The 18,481-nt window shown below is 54.8% G+C and overlaps 1 protein-coding gene across 1 annotated transcript in view; it reads right to left on the bottom strand.

The window, feature by feature from the left end:
• Positions 1-18,481, bottom strand: part of ZNF423 (zinc finger protein 423) — a 272,529-nt gene that overhangs the window by 135,977 nt on the left and 118,071 nt on the right. Inside the window, exon 3 of the mRNA XM_032591421.1 lies at positions 1,973-5,187. Coding sequence (XP_032447312.1) covers positions 1,973-5,113 — 3,141 coding nt within the window. The 5' untranslated portion in view covers positions 5,114-5,187. The remainder of the gene's footprint in view (positions 1-1,972; positions 5,188-18,481) is intronic.

Genomic DNA, 18,481 nt, shown 5'->3' with positions numbered 1-18,481 from the left:
TAGTCACGATGTTTAACAACGGGAGAGGGGCAGGTACTGAACAATCAGAGCAGATGCTCCTTAAAAACCCAGAATGGGGGGCGCCTGAGTGGCTCAGTCAGTCCTGGTTTCGGCTCAGGTCGTGATCTCACGGTTCGTGAGTTTGAGCCTTGCATCGGGCTCTGTGCTGACAGCATGAGCCTGCTTGGGATTCTCTCTCACTCACTCTCCGCACCTCCCCTGCTCACTTTCTCTCTCAAAATAAATCAACAACAAAAACAACAACAACAAAACCCAGAATGGCCCCCCAGTGCCTCCCAGGTGATGTCAGCTCTGGAGATAGATACTGTTGCTGCTGCTATTACTACTCTCTGGCTTTACAGGAGAGGGCAGAGGCCTGGAGAGATCAAATCCCTGGGGGGTCCTGGAAGAAGGAGATTTTAACCCAGCCCGTCTGATTCCAGGGCCCAAAGGCTTCCCGGCCCACCCACACTGGCCGGCCAGCAAGCCGAGGCTGAGCAGAGCCGAGCAGTGGGCACCAGGGCCAGTGCACAGAACCTCTCAGGGGTGACCTATGGGACCCTTCTCCAGACACCTGGTTCGGTCAAAAGGCCTTGAGAGGGTGAGGTGTTATGGGCCCAAAAGGGAGCTCTCTGCTCCAGACAGGCCTTTGAGAACAGGCCTCAGACCCCCAGAAGAACGCTCCGCTCTGCCCTCATTCAGGTGTTTCTCCAGCCAGGGGGAACGTGGACAGGCCGTTGGCCTGTTGGACCTCAGTGGAGAGTGGGCCAGTGGGCCTCAAATGTGTCCCTTCCACTGCAGATTCTCCTTCTACCCTCCTCCAGCCCCCCTTCCCTCTCCTCACCCTCAAAATCCCAGAGTCCCAGGAGCCAGTTCTGATCCCAGCTCTGATCCCACAGTGAACCACCCTCAGCTACACCTTCCAGCAAGCACGCGCAGCACGTGGTCCTTCCCCAAATTCCGCCTTCCGCCCATGGCGCCAGCAGCCGGCCCTCGAGGGAAAGACACTCCCGAGATCTGCTTGGCACCTCCTCAGTCTGGAAACAGACAACAGACTCAGTGGGAACCCCGGGCCCGACTGTCAGACACCCAAGAGCCAGGCAGGCCCCGGGCCCACCATCAGGTGGCCCTTGGCCATGGCACCCAGACCCACCCTGGACCCTCCCAGAGCCTGAACTTCCCCTGCCTCCCTGAAACCTACTAGTTATGGGCCTGTGGCCTCCCCTAGTCGGGAAGCCCCCAAGGTAGGGTCCGTTTCTGACTCTCCTTGACTGCCAGGCACATAATGGGTGCTCAGGGCAAATCTGATGAACAAATGAATGGAGGAATCAATCCATCAATCAGTCATTAATGAGAACAGCAACTGAATCCATTCCTAGGCTCTTCCATGCACCAGCACCTGCACTAACTATAAAGATGTGCTGTTGATGATAACCTATCAGCCGGTGATTACAGGCTGCATGATCAGGCCCTAACTAAGTGCAGGTCCTGAGCCCTGTATGCGGATATTATCTCTACGGATTACCGAAAAGAATCCTGAACCTGAAGCCCAGAGAGCAAAGGGACTTGCCCAAGGAGACTCAACAAACAAGTGAATGCGTCCACCTCAGATCTGTATGAAAGACGACAGCCACCATTTATGGAGCGTTCGCTGTGTGTCAGCCGGTGCATCGGGCCCTTTACCCATATGACACCACGGGTCCCTGAAAGCGATCCCATGAAGTCCAGGCAATTGTCATTCCCCTTTTACAGATGAGCACTTGACAAACGAGGCCCGGAGAGATAAACAACGTCTGCCACGTCACACAGCTGGAAGGGAAATGGCAACCCTGGGGATCACCCCGGAGTCTCCCGCAGAGTGGACGTGCCCGGCGGCTGCACGAGAGCGCTGCTTGTCTGGGCTGCTAAAGGGAACGCCACCGGGAGGTACAGAGCTCAGGGGGAGCCCCCAGGAGCAGGGACAGCCTCTTACCCGGGGCACTGGCGACGTCTGGGCGCCTTTCCGGGGCCCACTGGTCTCTGGCGTGAGGTCACGGTGGTCCACCTGCATGTGGCTCTCCAGGTCCTCGGCACTCTCGAACTTGACGCTGCACTCGGGACAGCGGAGGCCGGCGCAGGGCCGGTCGGCGGGCTCGGGCGGGGCCAGGCCGCCCACCTGTCCGTTGGCGCTACGGGCCATGCAGCCGGCACAGAGGCCGTAGGGGAGCCCGTTGACGTCAAGCTTCACCAGGTCCTGCTTGCTGCGGAACTCCTTGAGGCACAGGGCACACTTGTAGAGCTTCTGCAGCCCCTGGCCGTTGGGGGAGGACGCAGCCGAGCTGCCCGCCAGCTTCTGCATGTGGAAGGTGCCGTGGATCTTGAGCTCCAGCGTGGAGGTGACCGTCTGCATGCACACCACGCAGCGGAAGCCCGTGAGCGAGTTGCGCAGGTCGGGGTGCATCTGACAGTGCTCGATAAACTCCTCCTCACTCTGCAGCGGCATCTTGCAGATGCGACAGGTGCCCGTGTCCAGGCTCTTGCTGTGGGTCACCTTGTGCTCGGTGAGCGTCAGCAGGGAGGGGAAGCGCTCACCGCAGATGGGGCACATGTAGTGCTTGGCGGGGCCCCGGTGCGTCTGCAGGTGCTCCCGGAGCCCGTTCTCCGAGAAGAAAGTCCGCGAGCACACGTTGCACTTGTGGCTGCCCTTGATGAACTCAGCCTTCTTGCGCGAGCCGTCGTCCTCCCCGGGCCGGATGTTGTGGTCCCGCAGCCGGTGGTTCTGCAGCAGCACCTCCATGGTGTAGGCCGCCCCGCAGATGTCGCAGCCGTACATGGGCTCCGACGCATCCACGTCGTCCTCGCTGGCCTCGTGACTGTTGGGCGCCTCGGGGTTCTTCAGCAGCATGCCCTGCAGGTCGGCCGGCTCGGCCTTCTTGCCGGCAGCGGGGGGCACCCCGTTGGCCGTGCCGTTCTCGGTGGCGGCATCGAACACACAGTGCTTCTCCCGCAGGTGCTTCTCCAGCAGGATGATGGCGTGGAAGGCCTTGCTGCAGAACTTGCAGTTGTATTTCTTGCTGTGCGTGGTGATGTGGCACTGCAGCTCCACCTCGGTGCTGAAGGTCTCCCCGCAGAAGATGCACTTGTGCGCCTTGGCCGGGTTGCCCAGGTGGCTGTGTTTGACGTGCACCTGCAGGTCGGCCTCCTTGCGGAAGTCCCAGTTGCAGGCCGTGCAGCGGTACATCTTCTTCTCGTTGCTGTGCTTCACCGCCAGGTGCACCTGGATGGACACCTTGGAGTCGAAGACCTCCTGGCACAGGGTGCAGTGGTACAGCACGAACGTGTGCATGTCCAGCAGGTGTTTCTGCAGGTCGTCCACAGAGGAGAACTGCTTGTCGCAGCTCTCGCACACGTAGTGGGTCGACGTGGTCATGTAGTGCACCGTCAGGTGCTGCAGGAGGGACTCCTGGGAGTCAAAGTCCTCTTTGCACTGTGGGCACGCCTGCTTCCGCAGCAACAGCTCCAGGTGCAGCTTCAGGTGGGTCTGGAAGCTCTCGAAGTTGGAGAACTTGAGGTCGCACTGATTGCAGGGATACTCGCCGTTGGAGATGGAGTTGGCGCTGGCCGAGAGCCGCTGCCGCTTCGGGGAAGACACCTCCACGTCAGACGAGACCGGGCTCTGCTCCGCCTTGGACTTCTTGCTGTGGGCGAGCGGGATGTTCTTGTGGTTCTCCTTGATGTGCTTGGTGAGCTTCAGGATAGAGCCGAAGATGGGCGAGTTCGTGCAGTAGGGACAGGAGTAGACCTCCATGAAGGACTGCGCGGGCTGCACGACCGGGGACTCCAGCTTGGTGCTGCCGACACCGCAGTGGGCCTGCTGGATGTGCTCCGTGAGGGAGGACTCGGTAAGGAAGCCCATGGAGCACTGGTTGCAGAAGAAGGCGTTATTGCCATCAGGCGGGTTGACGTTGGGGCCGCAGTGGGAGACGCGGATGTGCTCCTGCAGGCTGTTGATGTCGGCGAACATCTCGGGGCAATAGTTGCAGTGGAAGGCGGAGATGTTGCCAAACTGCATCACGGGGTAGGCGTGGTTCTTGTGCAGCTTGCGGACGTGCTCGTTGAGGTTGTACAGGGTGGGCATGGAGTCCAGGCAGATCTGGCACGTGTGGCTCTGCTGGGGCTTGTCCGCGTGGATGGTCTTCAGGTGGATCTCCAGCACGGCCAGGCTGTTAAAGTCCCGCTTGGAGCAGTAGGGGCAGCTGTAGACCACCTTGGACCAGCCCTGCCCGTCATCCCGCATCTTCTTCTGGCCCCTCAGTGGCTTCAGGGTGGAGTCCGGGGTGGAGCCGCGCTCCACGGAGGCGCTGGAGTCTGGCGTGGCGCTGCTCATGGAGGCCACGCTGCCCAGCACGGGGTCGGGGCTGACGCTGTGGTTGCTGGAGTCGGGCTGCCGGTGGCTGTCCAGGTGGCAGTAGACGCCCTCCACCGAGGAGAACTGCTCGGGGCACATGGGGCACTTGTGTTTCTGGTTGGCGTGGGCTTGGTGGATGTGGGCGAGCAGCGCGTTCTCGTCGACGAAGACCTCGGGGCAGTGGATGCACTGCAGGTCGGCCTTCTCGGAGAGCTGGGGGTGGCGGGTGAGCACGTGCTTCTCCAGCTCCTCGGTCTGGCTGAAGGTGTCCTCGCAGTAGTCGCACATGAAGTCGTCCTTCTTGGCCTCCTTCTCCGACTTGGCCAGGTGCTCCTTGTTCTTCTTGTGCGCCTGCATGTGGCTCTGCAGCGAGCTGGTGGAGGAGAAGCCGCGCTTGCACACGGTGCACTTGAAGGGCTTGCTGGAGCTGTGGGTCTTCAGGTGGATCTTGAGGTGGTCGCTGCGGGAGAAGGCCGCCTCGCACTCGTGACAGTGGTACTTCTTGTCGCCCGTGTGCAGCTTGATGTGCCGGTCGCGGCTCCTCTTGTGCTTGAAGAGGCGGCTGCAGTAGGTGCACTTGAACGGCAGCTTGTCGCTGTGGATCTGCTCGTGCCTCTTCAAGTAGCTCAGGCGGATGAAGGACTTGTCGCAGAACTGGCAAGGGTACGGCAGGCCTGTGCCCCCTTCCTCCTCGCCCAAGCCAAGGTCACACCCATCTCCGATCATCTGCGTGGGTGACGCAACATCCTTGCTGGAGGGAGACGAGGCCACCCAGGAGAGTTGTGGGTCGTCGTCACCATCTGCGGGGGGAAGGCGGAAAGGAGATTAGAGGCAATTCCCAGGGCCGCCGAGAAACAAGGACAGAGCCAGCTTCTCGACAGCTCGCGGGCTGAGGCTGTGCAGCTGGCCAACGGCTGCAGGAGAGTCAGGGGAGGGAGTCCGGGGGGCCGGAAGCAAGTGGACGCGAGGGCCGTCGGTCTGCAGGGGAGTGGCAGGGTGGGGGCGGCAGGATACGGAGCGGACACGCCTTTCTCCTCAGCAACACCTGCCTGGGCCTCGTTGGACGCCATACCCCCCCACGGGAGGTGAGGTCCCAGGCACTTCCCTGATGGGCCACGGGATGCAGCCTGGAGGAAGTCACCAGGAATGACCTCACAATCCATCAGTCCCGTAGGCCAAAAGGAGGCAAGTCCTCACCTGATCAAGACGTGGGGATTGACTCCCCCTCCAGCCCCTAGTCCTGGTGGGAAATTCCACTTATCCTTAGGGGCACAGGCAAAACCTTGCAAGAAAATAAAATGCACCTTATTGAATGCTGCTTCACCACATTTGGGGAGGGAGCTGGGTCTGCCGCTTCAGGGAGCAGACAGACTATGAGGCCCAAGTCACGGGCACGTGGCATCAGACCCAGCAGCACAAGCAGGAGTAAGCAAAGGGTACTTGAGAAGGATCTGCGGGGTTCCCAGCACAAACCATCCCAAGGTGGGGGTGCGTGCTCTGTTCCCAGGGCCCTAGGAGATGGCCTGATGTGGGGTGATTAGGGGATGGGCCAGGGCCCAGATGGCCCCAGAGCTCAGAGTCCAGTGGGCCCTTCAACCCACCTTGGCAGGTATGGGAGGCCATCCTTGCACAGATGACCCACCCTCCCCGGCCTCCACTGGCCCTGTCCAGCCTCAAAGGAAAACTAAAGAAACTAGGGGCTGGCTGTTTCTGGAAAAACAAAGGCACACAGGACACCGTAAACAGAGCCAGTGAAGTTCCCTGAGCCTCAAGACTCGGTGGGGGTTGGACCGAGCCAGCCCAAGCAGGGAGTGAGTTCCGAGGCTCAAGTTTCGCATCAGGTGGATTTAAAACTTAATAATGAATGAAACGGACCGCAGGCTGCTACGGGCAGGGGAGAGACAAACAAAAGCTCAGATTCGGCTGCACTGACCTTGCTCTTGTAACCCTGAGGAAATAAACCACTGCCCCCGCCAGCACAGCTTAGTCTCCAGAAAAAGCCTCACAGACGTAACCCAGAAAGTCTGGGCCGGAGGCAGCCCAGATCCTCCGGAAGGGGAGAGCAGGGGGCCCACGCTCCCAGGCACAGGCACACATAAACACACTCACACACACAGTTACCCACAGGCACCACGCTCCGCACACACACATCCGTTCACACACCATGTTCCCCCCATGGCTCGCACACACGCATACATGCACACATGCTCACTCACCTGCAGACACGTATGCTCACACATGGTCACACTCACCGCAGCCACAGGCATCGCCCTGGCCGCAAGGGTCCCGGACCCCCAGGCGCTCACAGATGCCTCTGCTGTCCCAGGCCAACCCCAAGACTTTAAGAGACAGTAAGCCCAGCGGCAGGGTCTTGAGAGGTCCCTCAGGGCTAGCTCTGAGTCTGTTCCTAGACCCCACCCATTGCCCCGATGTCCACCCTGGCCCCTGGCCCTGGCCCTGACCGTGTGAAGATCTGCCTGACCCCAGCTGGCCGCGTCGGCAAAGCTCTGCCAGGGAGGGTGAGGCTCTCTCCAAAGCTCACGGCCCCGAGTCCCATACCTCCTGGCAGCCTCTCCACCCCTGAAGCCCAGCCGCCCAGCCCGGCACGGGGAGCCTCCCAGAACGCTCTCCTGGGGTGAGGGCGCCTGCTCCCCTGGGCGCCTCCCATTTACAGGGCCCTTCGGACGGGAAAGATACAGCCGCTGCCACGGCTCCTCCGATTAGACGCGGTGGGAGATGCCCCAGCCCCTGCCTGGTGATTCCCAGCTCTTGCCAGCTGGGCTCCACGGGGCGCAGACAAAGGGACCCAAGGGAGGAGACGGCTGGGGCTGGGGCAGCTGGGGGACCTGCTGGGCCCCCGCCCCCTGGCCAGGCTCAACCGGCTTTTTATTATTTTGATGTCTTAGCTCAGACACACTCAAGCTGCCACGGGGCCCTTCCTGTGTGCCTGGTGCTCTGTTAAGTGCTTTTCTCACAACCACCGCTGAGGCAGGAGCCAGGGCCCCTCCCACTGTACCGGCGAGGAAACTAAGGCACAGCCACAGAGACTTTCCCCAGGAAAAGACAGCACCAGGACCGCCCACAGGCGGCCCCTTGCCCAGGACATGGATGTGGATGGATCTCCTGAGGTCAGTTAGAGAAGACTGCCTCTGCATAGGGGAGAAAGTCACAGGCTGGATCTCCGTTGAGCTCTTCCGGACAGCATGACCACAACCAGCCCGCTCTCTGCGTTCAGGGAGGGGCCCCCAGAGACCAGAGAGGTGCAGGCGCTCGCAGGGCTGATGAGTGGAGGACTCAGGCTTGAACCGAGGTCAGCTCAAGGGTGAGTGAGACAGGAAGATGCTTTGCCCAAAAGACCTAGCCAGGACATGTCTTTCTGCCAGCGTTCATTTGCTCCCGAGCCCTGTCCCCCGACCCCCAAAACAGAACGAGAGCAGAGTCCTGCATTCAAAGCCCCTCTCCTCCATTTATTCATCAGCCCAGGAGAATTCCTCTTAACCTCTCAGACTCAGTTTCTACATGTGAAAAAAAAGAATCATTGTGAGAAGCAGATGAGAAAAATTAATGTGAAAAAGCACTATTTGGGGCGCCTGGATGGCTCAGTCAGTTAAGCGTCTGACTCTTCATTTTGGCTCAAGTCATGATCTCACAGTTCGTGAGAGGGAGCCCCACATCGGGTTCTGTGCTGACAGCTCGGAGCCTGGAGACTGCTTCGGATTCTGTGTCTCCCTCTCTCTCTCGGCCCCTCCCCTGCTGGTGTGCACTCTCTCTCTCAAACAAATAAACAAACTTAAAAATATTTTTAAAAATAAAAAATAAAACTTAACTGTTTAAAAAAAAAAAAAGAAAAAGAAAAAGCACTTACATGAAATATCCAGAAAAGGCACATCTGGAGAGACAGAAAGCAGATTAGTGATTGCCTGAGGCTGGAGCAGGTAGCAAGGATGACTGCAAATGGGCAAGAGACATCCTTGTAAGATCACGGAAATGCCCTAAAACCAGACCGTGGCGAGCGCTGCACAGTTCTACGAAGTTGCTAATTGCTCGCCTAAAACAAGTTAAGTTTATGGTATGCAAATTACACTTCAACGAAGCCATGACACAAAAACACTATTTGGCCAATAATAATAATAATTAGCACTAATTAGTACCACGAGTGCTAATGACATCAGTAGCTACGCTTCTTGCGCACGCCTCGAGTGCCAACACCGTGTTAAGGGCTTCTGTTGCCTCGGTTAATTTCGTTCCATCCTCACGGCCATCGGTGACATCCCATTTTTGAGATGAGGAAGCTGAGGCTCAGAGAGGTGCGTGCCTTGCCCTCGGTCACGTGACCCGATGCTCCAGTTGTGTCTGGCCAGAGCGCCACGTCTCCCGGCAGCACGGGATCTATTCCCCCAGTGGTAGAGAAACCCGCCCGGTGCCACAGTCCCCAAGGCCCATTGCCGGGCTGCCTGGTGGGCTTTCTTTTTCTGCAAACGAGTTTCAGAATTAAAGCAAAGCACGTTATTCTGGGAGCAACAAACTACACAACTGCTGAGATTACAATCACCTGACGGGAAATGACAATAAGGCCCCCTGCGCTGAAAAGGCCCAATCAGGGGAAGTGTGTATGTTGACATATAAAGTCCCAAATTCAGACCACACTGTTTAAAGCCTTCTGTTCTAAAAACATTTAACCTTGGCTGCTGCCGGCCCACCGCTTCCAGTACACTCTGCTTTGGGGACGCACAGCTTCGTGCTCTAGGAGCAGGCCAGAGAGATGTGCCGGCACCGGAGTGCCCAGGGTGCCGGCAGGGACGCCGGCAGAGGATGAGGGCTCCCTCCCTCACAGCAGTAACGCTCCCCTCGCAGGTGCACACATACCACACACATGTGGCCGGTACAGATGTGCAGAAAGGGAAGGGGTGCAGAAGTGGGGCACAGGCAATCTCAAGAGCCCCTTCGGCTCAAATGGTTCAAAACTCAGGGAGAAGGCAGGTGCAACAAAAGCCCGTTCAACCTGCTACCTTTTGATTTCCAAGTAAACGCTTGTCCAGACTTTACTATTGCTGGGCATTCTTCTGAGAGCTTTGCATGTGTTAACATATTCGATTCTCTCAACAGCCCAATGAGACGGGCGCTATTATTATCCCCATTCACAGGTGAGAAAACAGAGGCCCAGAGAGGCTGAGTAACTGGCCAGTGGCAGTAACAGCTGGCAGGCAGGGGGACCAGGGTCCAGTTAGCCTGGTTCTGAGTCGGTGCCTTCACCCTCAATTTCCCACTGCTCCTCTCCTTTGGGAGGGATGCTGTCACACGAGAAGATCAAGTGAGAAGAGCAATGACTAATGCAGGCCCTCGGCTTCCCCTCCCCCTAGAATGAGTACAAAGTAGTATGACAAAATGAGTCGAAAAATCACTTACAAAATGGAGATTAAAGTCATTTAAAAATGACTGATCCTGCAAAAAGGCCTGGTAGGAAATGGGTTATATGAGGCTTTTGCTGTCTGCTGCAGGAAGAGAACCAAAACAAGCGTAAAAGAGGGGAGAAATTTCGATAAAAATTCAATTAAGTAGCAGAAAGAACATTAACTCGGCTTCAGGACACATCAGTGGCAGAAAGCGCAGGGTGGACCCCAAGCTCACGTGGCCACGCTGGGTGCCGGACTCTGTGGCCGGCAGAGCAGAGTGACTGCCACCGGAGGTGGCTGGGAGCCTCGGCCCCAGGGCTCCTCCGGTCACAGAGAATCAAGGTCGCAGCTGCTGAGGAAGTGCCTGGACAGAAGAGGGACCGTGACCGGCCCACAGGCCACACGACTGAGCAGAAAGGGGGACCTTCTACTGTGGTGGGGAGGAAGGAAGAAGCGAGCCCCTGCTACCAAAGTCTGCAAGAGGAATAAATGGTTCTGAAAAGAGCCCTGGGAGGTGCCCTGCATCATATGGGAAGGGGAAAAGAATGGATATCCAGCAGCTCCAGGTTTCTAGGACATTCCTGGGCTAGACAGAGCCATCCAAGTGGATGAAAATGACCAGATATTCCAGACCACGAAAGAAGGCACCAGCAAGCAAGGTGCCCGGGGGAGAATGTGCTAGGGGCAGAGGAAACGGAGCAGGACAGAGAAAATTCTAGGCCTTGGCTCCCTGTGCTATAATATGGGAAGCTGGAATTTTGGTCTCCAAGGTCCCTTCAGGATGAATATAAAGGTCACTCGGACAAGATTCCAACCACCCAGATTCTCTCCATGAGAGCCACAAAAAGGCCCGACCATTCTTTTTGAAGCCCCAGAAGGTCTCCTCGCCACTGCCCCATTTCCTTAGGAAAATGAAAATTGCCAAGGAGACAAGTTCCCCACCGGACAAAGCTCTACGGTGCTCCATGGACAGCCTCCCCTGTGCTTCCATCGGGAGCTACAGGAATGAGAACCGTCGTGACCCTTCTGCAGCTCAGAGAAATGGGAACGCAGATTCGGGAACCATTTATGCCAATCCTGCAGGATACCGAAGGACCAGAGAGAAAAGGGAACTTCCAGGGACGATCAATTGGAAGCGGTTGCCAAGGGTACTGTGTTCAGAAGGATTATAAGGCCGTATCTGGGCTCAGAAGAAATAAGTGCTGAAATCAATTGGTGATGTCTGCCATGAGCACAGGTCTGTCCAAGGGCATGCTCAAAGGGCACTGAGCAATTGGAGGAAGGAGTCTCCTGACTCCCAGTGCTACAGAAGAGTCATCTAGGTTTCCTCCTCCAGGAAAGGAGCTGCCCATCCTCTCCGAAAAGGGAGACCTTGGGGCAGGGTCCCAAAAATCCAGTCGTTCAAGCAGAGACCACAGGGCTTGCAAGATACTATGGTGCTGTGTTGTGATCTGAAGGCGGTCTCTCGCCAGAGAGAAGGGTCAGCTCCACCCCTGGCTGATGAGGAGGCCTGGCCACAGAGGGCACAGAGCAGCCCTGGTGTCCTAGGATTGCAGATCGATGCTCCCAGAGCCCGAGGTGGTAAGAGCGGCAAGACATCGGAGCAGACTTCAGCGCACACCACAGACTGCGCTCCCCACGGGGCAGCCCGAACCCAAACAGGTGTCTTTCTAGGCCTGCAAGGATACAAAGTCAGCCGAGGGGGCATCTGGCCATATTCCTAATCTCTTCTTGGGAAACTTCAAACCTACCCATCTGTGTCTCTGCACCACCTGGAAGCCCGGTGCAGCACACAGGTGCACTGGGCAAACCCTGAGGCCCTCTCCTCAGGCTGCTTCCAGCAAACTGTGATGTGAGCTTCCCCCTCAGCTAGCCCCAGGCCCATGGGGGCCTGGATATCAGAGTGTGAAGGAGACAGAGGCCGTCAGGCCAGAGCTCCCAGGCTGGGTGGGGCATCCTCACCATCTCAGTGCCTACCAGGGACTTGGCCCCCAGAGACACAATCGACCTCAAACCAGGCCTGAGGGAGCAGGGGTCACAGACAACAAGGGGACCAAGTGCCTGCCCTGTTCCTTACCTCCAACCAGGTGCCAGAGCTGGTCATCCATCCCAGAATATTCCTCAACTCAACGACATCCACGCATGTAGAGTCAGCACCAGTGCAAGGGGAAGGGGAGGGAAGCGAGAGGAAGTTAACAGACCATCACTCACCTTATTTCATAGATGGGGAAACTGAGGCCACACAGCAAAGAGCAGACAGATGCAGGACCAAACTCATAACAACCACAGTACTTACTGTTTATGGAACATTCTCTGCAAGGCATTTTCTCTGCCAGCATTTTCTCATTTGATTCTTGCACATACTAGGAGGTAGGTACTGTTACTGTCCCCTTCTTTGTAACTGCAGACTGAGGCCCCAAGAAGGGAAGCAAGCCCTGGGCACACACAGCTAGCAAGTGGCAGATGTCCCTCCACCCCCATTCCCATTCACTCACTAACCACTAGACTATCCTGCCTCTCCTGCCCTGAATGCTGGCTCAGGCCTGACCCACTGCAGAAGCCGCTCCCTCGTTCGAGGCCCACCATGCATCAGCGCCAGGATCTATGGCTCAAGGAGAGCCTGCAGGAGCCACACGCTGCAGTCCCACCTGCCACAAAGGCCAAGTCCTGTCCTGAAGTGGAACAGCAGGTCAGGCTGGCTCTGAGGCCAAGCACCAATGAGTATAGCTGGCCTCTTTCCTCCCTTGAAGGCAGATAATGCAGGCTAGCAGAAGTGTGCAGAGCTGAACCAGGAGGTTGTGGTAAGCAGAAAAACTCCATGTCCTCACCCCCCAAAACCTCTGAGTATGTTACATTACAAGGCAAAAGGGAATTAAGGTCATAGGTGGAATTAAAGTGGCTCATTGACCTTAAAATGAAGAGATTATCCTGGATTATCTGGGTCGGCCAAATGTAATCACAACCGGTCCTTAAAATGTGGAAGAAAGTGACAAAAGAGGAGGTCGAGATGACGCGATGCCACAAGCCAAGTAATGTGGGCAGCTTCTAAAAACTAGAAAGTCATGGAATCAGACTCTCCCCTACAGCCTCCAGAAAGGAACACAGCCCCGCCGACGCCGTGAGATCCACGTCAGCCTTCGGACCTACAGAACTGTAAGAAATTAATTTTTGTTGTCTTAAGCTACTAAGTGCATGGTAATTTGTTACAGCAGCAATCGGCAACTAATACAGATTTTGCCTCCAAGACAGCTGCTGCTATAACAAATACCTAAATGTGGAAGTGGCTTTGGAATCGGACACAGAACAGCAACCAGAATTTCCAGGAGCACGGGAGCAAAAGCCTACACTGCCTTAAAAAGATTGTTCATAGACATAGGGACGTTAATGACTCTGCTAGTGATGACGTAGAATGAAGGAGTACGATGAAGAAAACCTAAATCGCCATAGAAAATACCTGAATCGTCGTGACCAGACTGTTAAGAGAAATGTGTACATTAAGGGCACGGATGGTGAGGACTTGGAAGAAAATGAGGAACAGGATACTGGAAACTGGAAGGAAGAGATCCCTATTATATAGCGGCAGAAAGCTCGGTGGAATTGTGTCCCACAATTATGCGGAAAGCAAAACTTGTAATGGATAAAAATGGATATTTAGCCGAGGAGATTTCCATGCAAAATGTTGAAGGCATGGCCTGGTTTCATCTCACGGCTTATAGTAGAAAAGAAAGAGCTAAATCAACAGAGCTGTTAAATAGAAAGGAAGCCAAGAATTGATAATTTTGGAAATTCTCAGCCTACCCAGATTGCAAAAGACATTATAATTAAGAGATTCTCTAACAGGAAAGCGCACTCCAGAGAGAAGGCTGAGGGGACGACTGTACATTGTGCTAACATCTCAGAAAAATCAAAAGCTCAGAGTATTCAGTCACATGAAAGGTTCTTTGAAAAGATTAAGTGTGTGACTCACAGATGCCCTACATCAAACCAGAGAGCATCTAGGAAATTGGGGGGGGGGGGAATTTCTCTGGAACCATCTCAGTAGAAGCCAAAAGTAGAGATAGGAGTATCTAGAAAATATCTGCGGAAGAGCCTGATATCTAAGAGTAGATCCCCATGACATACACAGGAGACCCACAAGGTTCTTGAGAACTTTGTATCTGCAGAAACACAAGCCAGCTTGGACCAAAAAAGAGATGAAAGAAGGCTGTCAGACTCCCAAAATTCCACAGCAGAACACAGGCTAATAAAACTACTCGGCTGCAAACATGTGCTACCTTTCATTTAAAAAAAAAAAAAAAAGAAATGAAAAGATGACTCAGAGGGCGGAACCTCATGTCCAGAAGGCAAAGCCTCAGCCAGAGGGTAAAATTTTGAGGCCAGAGGGTGGGGCTGTGAGCCCAGAGCATGAAGCCTTGAGCCACTGAGAATGAGATCATATGGGACTAGGTTCAGATGCTAGCACTGTATAACCACAGGCAGCACATCCCTCTTTGTGTTTTCATTCCCGACTCTTGAGAGAAGGAATCAGATAAATGGGTCTCTGAGAGCCTTTGTAGCTCTACGAGTCTGTGATCCATTAGTGATGTCTGCCCTGGGCACAGGAATGAGGAATGGCAGATAGTAAGCATCCCAGTTTGCTGCTAGTTTAGGCATTTTTTTCACTGAGCACATGTTTGTCAAGCCTGCTGCATATGCTTGGTCCTCTGAGGGGTACAGAAGCACTCAGCATTCTTAGGGTGGTGATGCTCTTGTCTGCCCAACTTGTCAATGAGTCACTTGTCTAAAGTTGCAGCTCTAAAACCACCACTTTGCCACTTTGAAGCACTTAGAAAGAGAAAACACGAAAAACCCCTTTGGTCATAGCAATAGTCAGTCCTGCATGCGGATATTTGGTTTCCTAAAGGGACAGATGGGGGACAGTGGAAGGGATCGAGGCCCAACCCCTGGAAATCAAGAGTCCACCCCGGGAAGGAAGGGGGACCAGGAAGCTGGAGGGTCTTTTCCTCAGAGGTAGGGCAAGGAGCCCCACAGAGGCTACCAGAAGCTGACGTGGCTCCACCTGAAATCTTAAATTAGAACTGTGCTATTAGCAAAGATAATAGCAGCTCATATTCACCCTCCCCTCCTCCAGGGAGCTCAGAGTGCCTTTGTGGATAGGATCTCAGCATCCCCAGTGAGGCCGCATCAAGGGGAAGGGGGATCGTTCTTTCAGTTTGGGGATAAAAACTAAGTGGGTTGGGGCATCAGGGGGTCAGCGGGCAGCATAGGGGCGGGGACTGGCATGCAAAGGTCACGGCCCAACACTGAGAAAAGGGGGAAGGTATTCTTGCCCTCGGGGCTGCCTCTCCAGCTGGGGGGCGAGGAGTGGGCCCCTGTTCTCTGCCCTGCCTCAAAGGGGCACTTAGCACACATCCTCTGAGGGGCTGCAGACTGAAAGCCATTGACCAGGTATGCCTTTTCCAGCGGCTCTGGGGTGTGCTAAAATACCACCCGACAGCAAACAGTGCCATCAAAGCCCTTAGTGAAACTTCCGGGAGCCCAGACCATCAGCATGATCGTAAAGAGACTCAGTCCGTTGCAGGGAGACATCACCAACAGAGCAACAGCAGAGCCACGGGGAAGAGCATGGGCTCGCTCAGACTGAGCTGCCTGCCGCTCCTTGAGTGCGTGACTGCGGACAGTTTACTGCACCTCTCTGAGCCCCCATTTGCTCATCCACTGGATGGTGATCACAAGAGCAGCGACCTTACAAAATGGGTATTGTATGTGCTGCTAAGTACCCAGTGAATGTTGGCTAAAGAAAATAAGGCGATTGCCGGTATAACTTTAGCATGAATTGTAAATGACCTCAAGTGTGTGGCATTTAAAGTTTTGCACGGAAGCTTCACACCCATGATCTCATTCGACACTGAGTACTGTAAAGTTGTAGAGGTGGTGGTTATTCCCTACGACAAGCAGGCAGGGTGGCAAACACCCAGGTACCGAGCGAAGCCCGGCATCCACCCACCCTCTCACCCTCCAAGTAGCCGGGTTTACACGCTAAGCTGCGTGGTCACCCACGGATGAGGAAACAGAACAGAGAGGTGAGTCACATCCCGATGTCAGAAAGCAACAGTAATTAGAAAAGCTGGGGCTGGACACCCAGCCCAGGGCTCCTCAGCCAGCTGGACTGATGAGCCACACAGCGGGACACGATCATCGTGGCTGTCCTCCCCCCGGGCGGTCCTGGGGCCACCCAGCTATCAGTTATTTCGTAAAAATGTCAACATTTCTAACTCAACTCAAGAACACCAAAGTTTTTAAAACATCTACTTTCACTTCTGGCTTTTCTTTTTTGCTTTTTAGCACTTTTTTTTTGTTAAGTTGTTAGAGAGAGAGAGCATGAGCAAAGGGAGGGGCAGAGAGAGAGGAAGAGAGAGAGAATCCCAAGCAGGCCCCACACATCAGTGAGGAGCCTGATGTGAGGCTCAAACTCACGAACCGCAAGATCATGACCTGAGCCAAAACCAAGAGTTGAATGCTTAACGGACCTGAGCCACCCAGGTGCCCCCATTCTGCCCTTTTCTTGCAGGCTCTACCTCTGGCACATCCACGACGGAGCTGAGCCACGGCTCCCGCCTGGACCCAGTGTGCTCATTCTCCTGTGTGCCCAGACTGGAAGGGCTCCCTTCCTCACTACAAAGTGTCCTAGGCCAGCAGCTGGCCTTAGATGTTCGGTCAGCCCCCTCGGTTTTACAGATGGAGAAACCTACCTCAGTTTCTCCATCTATAAAATGGGAATAATAGTCCCAACTACTGAGATGCTATGCAGACAAAATAAGTGAATATCAGTAACATGTTACATATGGGAAATCCTCCATAATGTATGAAATAACAATAGTCACTGGCTACTGGCTCCCAGCTCAACGTAAGATCACAGGACAGAGAGAGAGAGAGAGAGAGAGAGAGAGAGAGAGAGAGAGAGGAGAGGAGGCAACAGCCATGTTGGTTTGAATGGATACAAGACATTGAGTGGTCCCATGTTCCTGAGTCCTGGTAAACTACCAGGAGGGTCTAAGTTAAGGGCCAGCAGTTAACCCTACAGAAGATGGTTTTCAAAGCAAAGGACGTTTGACCCGCAGAAAGGCCCACAGGGCCCTACCATTTACAATCCCAGGGCATGAGAGAGAAAGGAGCTTTCCAGAGCAGCCAGCCCACCCTTCTCAAACAGATGGAGAAACTAAGGCACCAGCAGCCTTGCTGGGGCACGGACCTGGGCCTCCAGGCTCATAGAGGGGGTGGGGTATGAGGTCTGACTCCCCTGCACCCACAGGTGCTGCCATCCCAAAGGGCCACCGGACACACAGGACAGGAAGGAGGCATCCACCTTTCCCCTTGAAGCCTATGACCTCACAGAACGCACAGCCGGTCTGGCCGCTCTATCCCTGAGACAAATTTACTCGGCACAGATATTGAAAATCCAACTGAGTTTGAGTTTTATTGCAGAAATTAAACAGACCAGAAAAAAAAGGGAAAAAAAAGAAAGAAAAGAAAAAGCCAGCCTTCATCAGCTCACCCGAGAGTGAACTGTGATCAAACTAACTAGTGTGCAATGGCACGACCAGGTCCTGCCAGGGAAGAAGAGCCCCCCAGTGTGCCCCAGCGAGAGACTCCCCGGAGCCGGGCACTTGTAGCTAGCAGAGGGGCTGTGGAAGCCTCCTCCATCAGCCGCCTGGCCCGCGGCCGCCGGGGCCCCCTCAGCCCTGCCCTCCTCCCAACGCCCCCGGTGGGGAGGACGCGGCGTGTGAAGTCACCTCCGTGAGCGTTCACGAAACAGCACCGCCAAGGGCCAGAGCAAGGGCTCACTGCTCGACTCGAGAGAAGGCAAAATGCTTTCAGGGTTGAATCACTGTTTTTCTTTACTCCCTTTGGAGATCGGCAGAGCCCACATTCGGCCGTGTTCGTGGACCTGGGACTGGAAACAGCTGCGCTCTAATTACATGTAAAGTGTACCAAAACATCCCTTTTATCACAGACTGGAAATCTGTTAGCATCTGTCTCTCCTTTGTTTCTTCCACAAGATACAAGCTTGTTTCTACATTTTTTCTCACCTGTAGCGGTGATTAAAATTCATTATAAATGAAAGGAGTGAACAGAGAAACAAGTTCCTCTGTGTACCGTTCTAAACTCAAATTAGAAACAGCTGTTTGCTAATTCATGCAGCGATGTTTTGCCGTGCTCTGTGAATCAATAATAACTCACCCTATTGCTGCGGAAATTTTGGGATAATCCATATATTTAACTCGGCGTTGGATTCTCCAGGCAGGACTGCCGCGGCGGAACCTCGACCTGCCTTCAGGCTGGCGGGAGGGGACTTGGGTTCGGCACTCTGGAGACAGCCACAGCTGCCACGACAGAGAACCCCCAACTCGAGAGGCGCCCGAAACACGGGCCCTGGCAGGACCAGAAGGAAACCCCGAAACAGTATCCTCGTCTCCTCCCCTCCCCCGGAACCACCACTTTAAAAAAAAAAAAAAATCAGCTCTGATTAAACGCAAACCACACACATCCTCCAGCCGCCGGAGGGAACAGCAAAATTAAAAGTCTAATTGGTACCCGGAACAATTTAAAACTATTAAGTATAGGTGAAGCTTCTCTGTAAGAAAATAATCCTTTGATTGGGATTAAGCTTGTTTGGATAGCATTCTTCCCTTCCCTACGT

This window comes from Lynx canadensis, chromosome E2 (assembly GCF_007474595.2).
Source record: "Lynx canadensis isolate LIC74 chromosome E2, mLynCan4.pri.v2, whole genome shotgun sequence".
Taxonomy (NCBI): domain Eukaryota; kingdom Metazoa; phylum Chordata; class Mammalia; order Carnivora; family Felidae; genus Lynx; species Lynx canadensis.
The sequence above is the reverse complement of the archived record's forward strand: the minus strand, read 5'-3'. Positions and strand labels throughout refer to the sequence as shown.